We start from the raw sequence: 12,255 nt of genomic DNA on the forward strand, positions 1-12,255 counted from the left end.
TTTAGCGGACGTCAGGTGTGGGGGAGATGCGAGGCAGGACCCCACTGTAGGCTGGGACCTTCCCTGACATCCCCGGGGCCCCCTGCAGCTCAACACCCCTCCACCATGGCTTCCACTTGCACAGATGGCAGCATGGGGGCATCCTGGGGCCCAAGTGGCAGGCTGCTCGTCACTGCTGTCCCCTTGTCCTCACTGGGTCGGCCCGTGGCCGAGGCTCCACGCTGCTGGTACCGAAACCTGCCGCTGAGGACCCTCTGCACAGCAAGGTCCGCCCCCCCCTGTTCGGAGGCGACCGCTGAGGAAGCAACGTGGTTCGGGAAGAGGAAGGGCGGGATGCAAGCCGCACCCCCTGGGGCCCCCTCTCACGGGGCAGTAACCCCCCAGAAGCTGACGCTGCTGTGCCTGCGAGCCCAGGGCACCGTCCGAGCCCCTCACCACGGCCCCGGGAGGAAGAGAAACCATCAGCCCCGTTTATGGACAAGCCACGCAGGGAAGCCGTGGCCAAACCAGGCAATTTGCGCCTGGAGGGCCACGGCCTCGCGGAGCTGCGGAGCCCACGTGTGGCTCCCACGGCGATTCCCTCTGTCCTGTGGGCCTGGAGCAGGGTCCCCGGGCCGAGGCCGCAGCAGGCTCCACTTCGCAGATGGTCCAATCTGCAGGGCCCGCTGCTGAGGCCGCCCCAGCCCTCCTCGCGCCGCGGGGGGCCGGGCCCCCTGGGACTGGGTCTCCCCACCCGGCCGCCTTCCAGGGCGAGGCGTCCGCTGCTCTGAGGATCTCCCAGGCCCCCCGGCCTGAGGCGCACACTAGACCACCGCAGACGGGAGGACCGCCATGGGGGGGGGGGCTGCAGCCCCGGGCGCCCAGAAAACCGCACCGGGAACCTTTTCTATTTCCTGAACATTCTGGCAAACCAACACGTGTTCGCCAGGCAGGAGACGAAGTGGACTTTAGATCGGTCCCCAAATACGGCCGTGAGGCCGCGGAGTCTTCCTTCCCCGAGCGCCCCGACCCCGCACACGCGCCCGGCGGGGAGCCGGCGGGCACCCGGGGCCCGAACCGGAGGTTGCCCTAACCGTCACCCTGCCTTCTGCGGTCAGTACATAAACCCCGAGCCGCGCCCCCAAACACGTCAGGAAGGGCTGCGGAAAAAAGATGTCCCTTTAATAAAACGTTATCAACATATATCGTACACAAACTACAATGTATAATTACTTTTCTTTCCTCTCTTAATTCAGAACCAGACTACAAGGTAAGAAAAACACAGAAACAGCTACAATGTTCCCAATAATCCGCACAAGGTCTTTTTTCAGGCAGATGGTATCTCACATAGTATGATATACATGGATCAGGGAGGGAGGGAGGAAACAGCAGCTACAGGGGCGCGGGGAGGAGGGGCTGCAAATGTACAAAGAATTCAGGTGTCTTCGGGGCAAGACACGGAGGTCTCGATGGGGGTGTGAGGTGACGGAGGCCGTGAGTCACCCCTCCTGGGAGGGGACGGGCTCCACTGCCGCATTTGTCGGTTTTTGAAAATAAAAACAGGACCGGAAACAGCGCGTCTGTTTGGTTGGTGTCCCCGCCCCCCACAGCTATTCCAAAGTCTTTCCATCCAGTTCCAAGCGTACACAGAGCAATTCCGGTCAATTTCCCATCTTTGAAAAAGAAGCAAGAATCAAGAGGAAAAAAAAAAAAGTAAAAGAAAACCCAAACTCCAGCCCTACCGGGCCCGAACACACGACGAGGATGATGCGGGCCAGGGCCGCGGGACGGGATCGCACGGGTCACAGCTGCCACGTCCCAGGTCATAGCCATCCTGTCGGGGGCGGCCTCCCCCCATGCGCGCCGGCCAGGCCACCGGCCAGCCGGCAGGAGTCTCGCTGGGAAGAGCGGGGTGGGGTGGAGGGGGCCGGCGGGAAAAGGTCCGGGGAAGGAGGAGGAAGCAGTCCTGGGAGCACAGTGCATGCCACCGGGTCACAGCGAGCGTCCGCCGGCCGGAGTCCTGGAAGCAGTCGGGCAGGTGGTGTGGCCCCTCGGGCCACCTGGTGTGGGGGGGTGGGAGGGGAGGGGGTCCTGGGGTTCCAGTTGTGCAGCCGCTGGCGCCGCCACCTCGGCCCGGAGAAACCGAGCAAAACTAAAACAGGTTCCTGACCCTCCCCTGCGATCGCACAAACCAAAAACCCCAAGTGGAGAAAGGGGACTTGCTTTTCTCTTTCCAAAAAAGGCCTTTTGAAAGAAACCACCGATTGTAAACTGCCCAGTTTATTATTATTATCATTATTTTTAGATGGCTACAAAGACAGCGTGAGACCTCACACCTAGACTAGCTTTCCTGGTGAAAGGGCTTGGGTACAGACAGCAGGGCTTGGTTTTTTTTTTTTTTTTTGGCCTTTTTTCTTTTTTTTTTTTTTAAAGAAGAAAGCAAAGAGGTTGACTGGGGTGGGGCGGGGGGGGGCTTGCTAGAAGCTTCCATTTTTAAAAATTTTTCCCCCAAAAAAACCCCCCTGAAAACAAATTTAAAAATCCCAGTAACGGTAAAACCCCAAACAAAACAAACAACAAAAAAGTGTCACGTACATAAAAGGTCCTTTTGGGAATGGCAAGGGGTGGGAGTTTTCTGGTCATGGACTTGAAATATATTTTTATTTTGAGTTTTGTCCTTCATGTTTTATGGAATAAAAAGTTCGGCCTTTTTATTGCATGAAACTAAAATTGGGATGGGTGGGGGGGCTGGAGGAGGGGGTTGGGGCTGAGGGGGAGCAGGAGATGCCCCTCCCCCAGCTCCTGGGTAATGACACCTCACTTCTTCTTGCATAATTTCTGGCATCTTCCTGCCTGCAATGCCGGCTCTCTCAGCGTCTCGGAGAAGAGGAGGGGATCACACGCTCATCGTCATGCTTGGAGAATACTGGGGAGGTGGAAGCAGAGATGGGGTTGTGAGGGCCAGGGTGTGGGGGCCCTGGGGACTGCAGGTGGCCAGTGTGGGGACGTGGCTGGGCGGGCAGCCCCCCCTCCACCCCTTCCCCTCTCAAATCCCCCCTCCTTTCCAGCTGAGGAAGCAGCAGACCCAATGCCCCCCACAGGTCCCCCCCCCAACAGGGCCAGCCAGGGTGCCCTGAGGGGAGCCTGTCTGGGGTTCTCCAAAGCTGCTGGAGCATAATGCTGTCTCTCCTAAGTAGAAGGCAACCCCTGTGCAAGGAGACCCCAGGAACTCCTGGGGACATGGAACCCTCTTCCCCAAGACACACACGTGGGCCCCCAGAGACCACGCTGCCCAGAGGCCCAGCGGACAGAGCCTGGGCCTCCTGAGACCCAACCCAGGGTCCTTCCAGACACTTCAGCTTTCTCAGTATTAGAGGCATCGTGCTTCCCTGCAGAAGCCTCCAGAAGGCCCTGCCAGGGGTCAGGGTGGGGTCAGGGCCACGCAGCAGGAAGGTGAGGGCTCTGCACTTGGTGTAGAAAAATGACCAAGGTGAAAGCCGGTGGTAGGGCTGCCAGGCTGGTCTTGGCCAGGAGGCTGCACAACTTGTTAAATAAGCAGTCCCAGGTCCCAGGGGTAAGAGGATGGTCTGAGGGCAACATGGGTGGGGGTGGGGTGACCGCAGCACTTACATTGTCATTCTGGAAGGAGTGGAGGAAGTTCCCTCCTAGCTCACCATCGTCTCGAGGGGTGCCTGGAGGATTGCTAATGCCACTTATGTTGTTAGGAGAATTCTGGAGAGAGGAGAGAGGAGGTGAGGCCTGGTGCCCCAGCAACCTGCCCACCAGATGGGGAGAAAAGCTTTTTGGGGCCTCAGGGCTAGGGGAGGGTGGATGCCATGGGGGAGGAAACAGAGGACACACTCACTTTTGGAAGTCCATCTATGTCACCTGACCCTGCAAGGAAGGAAGACGGATTCAGTTTCTTGTTTTCTCTTAAGTGGAGAGGCCTCCGAAACCCCCCCACCCCCCAAATCCCACACTGCTTCTGTGCCGACAATCTTCTGTCCTGCCTGGATCTCTGAGGATCTTACCACGGGCCCAGTCAAGGTCCTGGGGAACCAGGCCTGGCGGAGCCAAAGACAGTCGCGTGGGCAGGGTCGGGCAGGGGGCAGCGTGGCCACGGGGTGGGCACCCACTTACCTAACGATCCGTTCATGTGGTGTGGCTCCATGCCGCCCATGCCTCCCATCGGGCCGTCGGAGCCTGGACCCATCGGGAACTGGGGGAGAAGCACAGGGCATGGTGGTTGAGTGGGCCCCAGGCCCTTTGCAGGGCTCTCTTGGGCTCCCGCACCCAGCTGCCAAAGAGCTGTGCCCTCAGGGAGCTTCCATTGTGGTGGGGCCCCTCTGCCAGGCCCCCCAAGGTACCTGACACCACCAAGAGGCCACAGCTGGCCCTCTCCTCGGCCCTTGGAGCTGTACAGGGCAGAGGCGCTCAGCCCTATGCACCAAATGAGGAAACAAACTGAGAGAGGGAAAGACGCTGGACCAAGGTCACACACTGTCATACGGGGACAGGTATGGACTTGTGCTCTATCCCTGGAGTGGAGCATGTGGCCTACCGGTCAGAACCACCCCCCCCTCACACACACACACGTGAGGATACCAAGCCAGGGACCTAAAGTATTAATGCTTCTCCTCCCCATTTTACAGATAATGAAACTGAAGCAGAGTGAGCAGGGAAATGCTTTGCTGGAGCCCCATCCAGAGGAGCTGGGAGGGCCTGGGAGGAACTGGGACAGGGGCCTGGGGCAGGGGGCTGGGGCAAGGGCTTGGGCCTTTTCCACAGCCTATGGAAGCTGCTTCCTGAGAAATGAAGGATTTCCATGGGGGAGGGGACGTCAGCTCTACTGAGAGATTGGGGGGTAGGGAGGGGAGCAGTCAGGCAGGGCAAGGGAGGGTTTCTCTCCTGGGGACACTGCAGAGGGGCCACTGATCCCTGAGCAGAAGGCCTGAGGGGCGGGATGGGCTCTAGCCCAGCGAGGGGAACTATCAAACCACTTCAGAAAAGCAGCAACCAAAGGCCAGAAGGTCCCATCACTGGGTCATGAAGGCACACTGGGGAGGGGAGGGGTGGACACCGCAGAACGGAGGACTGTCTGGCATCTGGCCTATGCTGGGGGCCGGGGATGCAGAGCAAGTCACTGCTCAGCTGGGCCCGGAAGAGGAACCCACAGCTACAGACGCCAAGGGACGCCCAGGGACAGACGGGGTGAGTTCCCAAGGGAGCCGAGGCCCAGGCGTGGCCACAGCTTCAGGAAGAGGCGCAGAGAAGTCAGACCTGCTGCAGGGCAAGGGCCAAAGTCATCAGGGTAGGACTTGGGCAGGTCCCGGAGGCCGTTCTGGATAGGGAGCCTGTAGGAGCACAAGGGGCAGGGGGCCCAGACCGCAGGGGCTCCCGCCCGCCGCCTCCACCACAGAGGCAGCCTCCTGGCCTCCCCCTCCCCAGAGACTTCCCAGGGCCACATTTTTGATATCTGGCAACAAATTTCACACTTATTAATCCAAATGAGACGAGGACGAGGGTGACTTTTTATAGGGAGTCAACTCAGGACAACCAATGACCACACAATCCCCAAGCACGATAATGTTATAAACAACTACGTGTTTGCGTGTGTGTGTACTAAAAAATTTGAGGTTATAGATCATTGTGTTTTCTTATTATTAATTTTTTTTAAATAGGCCTCATGTCCAGTGTAGAGCCTAACACGGGCTTGAGCCTCATGACCCTGAGATCAAGACCTGAGCTGAGATCAAGAGTCGGATGCTTCACTGACTGAGCCCCCCAGGCGCCCCTCTTGGATATTATTTTTAACAGCTTTACTGAGCTGTAACTCACAGACCAGACCATCAGCCCACTTCAAGCATACAATTCCGTGGTTTCTCGTATATTTAGAGTCGGGCAACCATCACCACAATCCACGTTCGAACCTTTTCATCATCCCATAAAGAAGCCCTGTACCCATTAGCAGTCACTCCCCACCCCCCTGCAAGCCTCCCAGCCCCAGACAACCATTAATTTGTTTTCTGTCTCTATGGATTTGCCTATTCTGGATATTTTTGCGTAAGTGAAATCCTCCGTGAGCTCTGTGGCTGGCTTCCTTCGCTCAGCATGGCTTCAAGGCTCACTCGTGTTGGGGCACGAATTAGGCCTTCACTCCTCCTTCTGGCCAAATCTCATCGCACCGTATGGAGAGACTGCACTTGATCGGTCTACCCCATCAGCAGACATTCAGGTTGTTCCCATGCTTTAGCTGTTGTGAGTACCGCCACTGAATATGAACAGGATTACTCTGTGGACATACATGGTCATTTCCCACGGGCAGAGACCCACCGAGAGTGGAGGTGCCGAGTCACGCGGTGGCCCCATGTAGCCTTTTGAGGGACTGCCACAAAGCTATATCATTCCCACAGCAGCTATATCATTTTCCATTCCCACCAGCAGGGGAAGGAGCCCGCCCCCCCACCCCCCAGGTCTCGCCGGCCTCGCCCCTACTGGGCTTGGTTGGTTCCCAGCCTTGGTCCCCAGCCATGCCTGGGAGCACGTGCAGGGGCTGACCCCCGAGAGCACGCTGGGCTGGTGCTCTGACACTGGGTGCCTTTCTGTGTGTTTACTGTCTACTGGTACATCTTTAGAGAAATGTCTGTTCAGATCATTGGCCCGTTTTTAAAATTGGATTTTTTCACTACTGAGTTTTCAGAGTTCTATGCCTATTTTGGATTCAAGTCCTGCATCGGATATGTGATTTGCAAATGTTTTCTCCACTCTGTGGGCTGTGTTTTTGCCTTCCGGATGGTGTCCCTTTGAAGCACAGAAGTTTTATATCGTGATGAAGTCCAATTTATTTGCTTTTTTGTCACCGGTGCTTTCCGTGTCACAGGTAAAAAAGCTTTGTTTTCACGCAGGCCACGAAAACTGACGCCTCTCTTCCTCTAAGCCTTTTATGGCTTCAGCGCCGCCAGGCAGGTGGAGGGTCGACTCTGCGCTGATTCTGGGTTTTGGCGTGAAGCTGCGGTCCGGCCTCATGCACCTGCCTGGGGATAGCCAGCTCTCCCTGCACCACTTGCTTATTCTGTATTACTTTGCCACATAAATGCTATTATTTCAATAAAGCCATAATAAGGCTAGTTAACGGGAGCAGGGGATAGAGGATTAGTTAAATGAATGGTTTGTGTGAGAAAAACGTAACAGTTTTATAATGTTTCTATTCTCTAATACAGTAATTTATTTGAGCTCTTTATTGGATATTTAAATTTTGTAGGCTATATTACTATGTAGTCTTAAAATACACAAATGTAAGATTTTTTTTAAGAGGCTAAACGCAATAGACTGATGAAAGAGATATTGCTTATGTTTGATTTTTAAAAATCATGTTTCTTGGGGCACCTCGGTGGCTCAGTTGGTTAGGCGTCCTACTCTTGATTTCTGCTCAGGCTATGATCTCAGGGTCATGGGATCCAACCCTGAGTCCAGCTCCATGCTCAGTGGAGTCGGGAGTGTGTCCCTCCTCCTGCTCCCACACAAGCTCACTTGCTCTCTCAAATAAATCTTTTTTAAAGATTTTTTATTTACTTGCTCTTGAGAGCAAGAGCATAAGTGGAGGATGGGAAGGGAGAGGGAGAAGCAGGATCCCCGCTGAGCAGGGAGCCCGATGTAGGGCTCAATCCTAGGGACCATGGGTCGGTCCTGGGACCGTGACCCGAGCTGAAGGCAGATGCTTAACTGACTAAACCACTGAGGCGCCCCAGTAAATAATTTTTTAAAAAATTGCATTTCTTTCTATCCTATAATAGGGCATTTTTGCTCTGTCCACCCCCCCTTTTTTAAGATTAGAAAAAAGTTTTACACAAAGAGGTGGCTAACATAGTTTCCTTGTGAGGTAAATGTCTTGGATAATCCATTCAAGGAAGACATCTGTCCAGCTTGATGAAGCCTACGTGGGAACAGAGGTGGCATCTGAGGCCACATTTCCAGATGGGACCAGGCTAGGTTGAAGAGACACAGCAAGAACATGAATCCGAGCTCAGTTCTCTCCAGAGGCTGTGGTGGAGCTGCCGGGGACCCACCTTGCTCTTGTCTGCTTTTCCACCAGTACTTCTCTGGATTGCCAGCAGCCTCCAGCCCATGCTTGTTAATTTTCTTATATAGTGGTAAATGCAAAAATCACTGCGACTTGCCACTCTGCTCTTATGAGGCCCTGGCGTCAGTCCAACATGGGAACATGGAAACACCCTCTCCACAAAAACATCTGTGCACAGAGTACTTGGGATTTTACGGATTTGCACAGGTTTTTGGGCCTGCAGGAATTCACTTCAAGCTCTCCTAAGAGGTGCATCACACTTTGTATCTATGGGCTGGTTTAGGGAGACAGGCTGTCCTGTCTCAAATGTCCATCATTTCTAAGCATTCTGAAGCACCGTGGATCTCGTCCTCACTTACTCGTCTCTCTCGCTCTTTCAGGGAAAACAGTTTAAAGCACAGAGGTGATGTTAACTTGTGAGATCCAAGATGGATTCCAAGTAAGTTACAGTTTCAATCAAGAAGCCAAGAAAGCGCTGCCCTTTGCTGGTGACAGGTTTTGAGTTCTCAGGCAATCTCATTTTCTTTTTTTTAATTATATTTATTTATTTATTTATATTTATTTATTTAGTCACAGAGAGAGAGAGAGAGAGAGAGAGAGAGGGGCAGAGACACAGGCAGAGGGAGAAGCAGGCTCCATGCACCAGGAGCTCGATGTGGGATTTGATCCCGGGTCTCCAGGATCGCGCCCTGGGCCAAAGGCAGGCGCCAAACCGCTGCGCCACCCAGGGATCCCTCATTTTCAAAACCAAGTCACTGCTTTGGCCAATGGGGTTTGACCCAATCCCCCCAGTGGTCCCTAATGGCTCAAGTGTGGTCTGTCCATCCTCTTCTAGGCTCCCGGTGGCCCCCTGAAAGGATCACCCAACAGTTCTAAAGCCACAGCGTAGACACGTCTACCTTACTGTAATTCCTCTCTACGCTCTCACCTCAATGTGGTTCCCAGGAGAGGAGGACGTCACAGTGGGCCGAGCTTTCAGCACCTTTCCTGTGGCCAGCACTAGCTCTGGCCGCTGTGCGGGCAGGTGTCTGGGTCTGGCTCCGCCTCCACAAAGCCCTAAGCCTTGTTAACATGTATCTGCGCATTTTGAGATTGACGGGTGACCAAAAATCTTTCATTAGGAAAGCCTGGCCTCACAAGGAAGTAAGCCGTGCTTCTGCAGCAGTGCCGGGGGCACGGTGGGTGGGACAGTCAGCAGGTAAGGAGTTTAGATGCCAAATGAAATTTGCCCAATTAACCGTGTGCTGTCTGCCCAATATGCAGACAGATGGGCCAAGTCTAGCTTGTGTTTGGACAGAACAACAACTGTCTTTGCTTTGTTTTCTGCAGTTTCACTAAGATCATGGTAGAAATCAACACAATGAGGTGAAGCTCCAGGTTTTGAGTCAGTACCAAAGAGTCAGGGACAGGTTTTCACCACCGTGATGTGAGGCACCACCTGGCTGCAGAAAGCTCCCGACAGGACTAGCCCGACATCAAGATGCCCTCCTCTGTCACCACACGGGACTTGGGTGCAGCCTTCGAATCCGGAACCGTGGCCTCCTGAGCTCAGGGAACTGCAGCAGGGACAGCCTGGTGGCAGAGTCGTTGGAGGGCTGTGCCGGCACAAATCCGGGGCCACTGTCTCCCTGGTTGTGCCCCCCGCCAAGCACCTCCATTCCAATGGTTCCTCTCCCCAGTACACTGTGCATGTCCCCCACCAGCTGGCACCTGCCAATCCAGGGAGGCCCGGGCAGCGCTAGTGCTGCCATCCTGCTCCCTTCCAGCCCCTTGGCCCAGAAGACAAGGTGCCCCTGCTCGCAGCATGAAAAATCAGGCCTGTGCAATCCTGACACCAGGCCAAGCAGCTGATCTGCAGGCAGAGTCGAGGCCGACCCTGTCAGGGCCCCGACCCCAGTGCACTCGAGCCCCACCCCTCTTGGTGCCATGATGTGGCCAGCCTACCAGGAGCTGCAGGCCATGAGCGCTGGCATCCGTGGTCAGGGGAGCTGTTTCCAGCTGCCGCTGAACACCCTGAGCATAGTCCCCTGCTCTGGGGCTGCAGTAAGGGCCTTACACTCTGGCACCCAGCCTTCTGAGTTACTGTCAAAACCCCGGACTTTGTGTCCTGGGAAGTCGTGTCCTGAACACTGAGCTTTTAGTGCTAAACCTGATAGTCGGTCACCCTAATGAGAGGCAGGGATGACTAGCATGCTGGCTGCCCAGGAGAGGGACAGGGATGGTGGAGCAAGGGTTAAGGAGTGCAGTTCCCCTCCCTCTCCATCACATGACCCGCGGTTCAGGTCCCTCTCTGCATACAGCAGGCACCCAGGAAGCCTCACTTCAGAGGCTGCCAGAGGATTAGACATGTGCAGTGTCCAGCATGGGACAGCCTCCAGGCAGTGTTGAGCATGGTGAGTGATCCACCCGGTCCTATCAGGACCCAAACCAACAAAACCAAATGAAGCACCCCAAAAGGCCCGAATAATGTTGGGACCCCAAGTCCACCCTCTGGCTCTACAGTCCAGACTGTGCATTTGGTCACACAGCGGCCTCCTTTCCAGGTAGTAAGTTCCCTGAGTGCAAGGCCAGTAGGACTCACCTCCCCCACCTGGGAGGAGGGGCCGTCTGTAGACGTGGGTCAGAGCAGTCCTGCCTTCAGGGAGCTCCCACCTGGGAGATGGAGACAGGCCACAGCTGCAGAGCCAAGGGCCACCTGGCACAAGGCAGCGGACACAAGGGGAGTGGGTGAGCAAGAATCAGATAAAGTGGAGTCTGAGCTGCGACATCACTGAGGGTTGGGGTTTGGAGAAGCCTGGGGGGAGGGAGTGGCCTCTAGGCCAGGCAGTGACACAACGAGATGCCAAGATGATGCAGAGTGTAGGAGTCCCGGGGCTCCCAAAGGGGCCAGAGGCACAGGGCAGGCGGGACCCCAGATGGGCTCCAGGAACCCACAGCTCCAGACCTGAGAGGCTGAAGGGCGGCCGGGGGGCGGCACAGCCCATCAGCAGGGATAGTGTGACCCAGGTCACCCGCAGCCTAGTGCTTTCCCAAACCGACACCCCACTCCAGAGCAGTGGCAACCCCCACAGTGAGGCCGGGCACCCCACTCTGACCAGAGGGGAGGACATCACTCTACCCCTTCTCTCCCAGCTATGAAATGGGAACCAAGTTGCCCAAGAGTTAAATCACTTTTCTGATGGTTTATTTTATTCATCTTTGGTAACAAATGGCTGAAATCAATTAAACTTGCTTTCCCCTCAGCTGATGAAGTTAATTATGATTTGTTATGGTATCTGATATGTAAATTATTAGAAAGCGGACTTACGTTGGACCGGCTGCCTCCAGGCGGCACCGGATTAATCATTGTGTAGATGTTGTCACTGGAATTTGTTGAATCTGTAGAACAGTGGAAACCCACAAGTCGGGGTGATTAATTCATTTCTTAATTAAAACAAACTCGTGGCACTTGAACTCATTCTTTTGTATTTTATCACCTAAAATCTCCTCTAAGTACCACCATTTTCTGGCTAATTTGTATTTAATGAAGATTCACAAAGTTTTTAATCACAGAAAATTCAACTGTGAAAACCACTCAACCCTGAAACGAAGAATTCCAGGATGTCTGGACAACAGTGTGAATGTGGCAAGGCGTGTGGGTGTGTGTGTGTGTGGGGGGGGGAATCTGAATTCTCATCTCCCCACCCCAAACCAAACGTGCTCCCCAGACACTGCTGAGGACGATGAGGGACAGCCAGACCACCACCTGCGCTCTCCCCCAATCCCACCCAGCAGTTTTAATCAAATCGGGGAAAGGGAAACGCCACAAATTACCCAGGGGCCACCTTGCCCAGCTGATGGGACAGGAAGGAGAGGCCAGGAGAGGGCTGGAGACGAATTAACATATGGAGTGGTTTAATGTGACCCAGTCTGAATGTAGGTCATGCAGCTCATAAAAATGCAGCAGCAGAAAGAGGGAGCAGGAGCGGGAGCTGAACATCACAGCTGCCAGCCTGACCACTGCAGCTTAGCAGCTTCCCTGCTACTGGGAGCTGAGGAGTCTGGGAACAGAGGGACCCATCTGTCTCCCAGAAAAGTCTCCTTAGAAATTCAGCTAACATGTTTGTATCAGGAGCAGACACCCTGTTCCTCAGACAGAAATCCAGCTACCCCTCACTTTTTATTTTTTGGGTGGGTAAAGGTGGAATCCCTTCTAG

General features: G+C 54.7%; 1 protein-coding gene across 5 annotated transcripts in view; it reads right to left on the reverse strand.

Moving 5' to 3' along the window:
• Window positions 1–1,140: 1,140 nt before the first annotated feature.
• SSBP3 (single stranded DNA binding protein 3) overlaps window positions 1,141–12,255 on the reverse strand; it is a 165,251-nt gene continuing 154,136 nt past the window's right edge. For all 5 annotated transcript variants that reach the window (XM_055305972.1, XM_055305976.1, XM_055305973.1 and 2 more), the window contains 5 exons: window positions 11,367–11,437; window positions 4,120–4,198; window positions 3,845–3,873; window positions 3,610–3,711; window positions 1,141–2,905 (listed from right to left, as the gene is read on the reverse strand). In XM_055305972.1, the coding sequence (XP_055161947.1) occupies window positions 2,876–2,905; window positions 3,610–3,711; window positions 3,845–3,873; window positions 4,120–4,198; window positions 11,367–11,437 (311 nt within the window). In that variant the 3' untranslated portion in view covers window positions 1,141–2,875. The remainder of the gene's footprint in view (window positions 2,906–3,609; window positions 3,712–3,844; window positions 3,874–4,119; window positions 4,199–11,366; window positions 11,438–12,255) is intronic.

The sequence above is a fragment of the Nyctereutes procyonoides genome, unplaced genomic scaffold (genome assembly GCF_905146905.1).
Source record: "Nyctereutes procyonoides isolate TBG_1078 unplaced genomic scaffold, NYPRO_anot_genome, whole genome shotgun sequence".
NCBI lineage: Eukaryota > Metazoa > Chordata > Mammalia > Carnivora > Canidae > Nyctereutes > Nyctereutes procyonoides.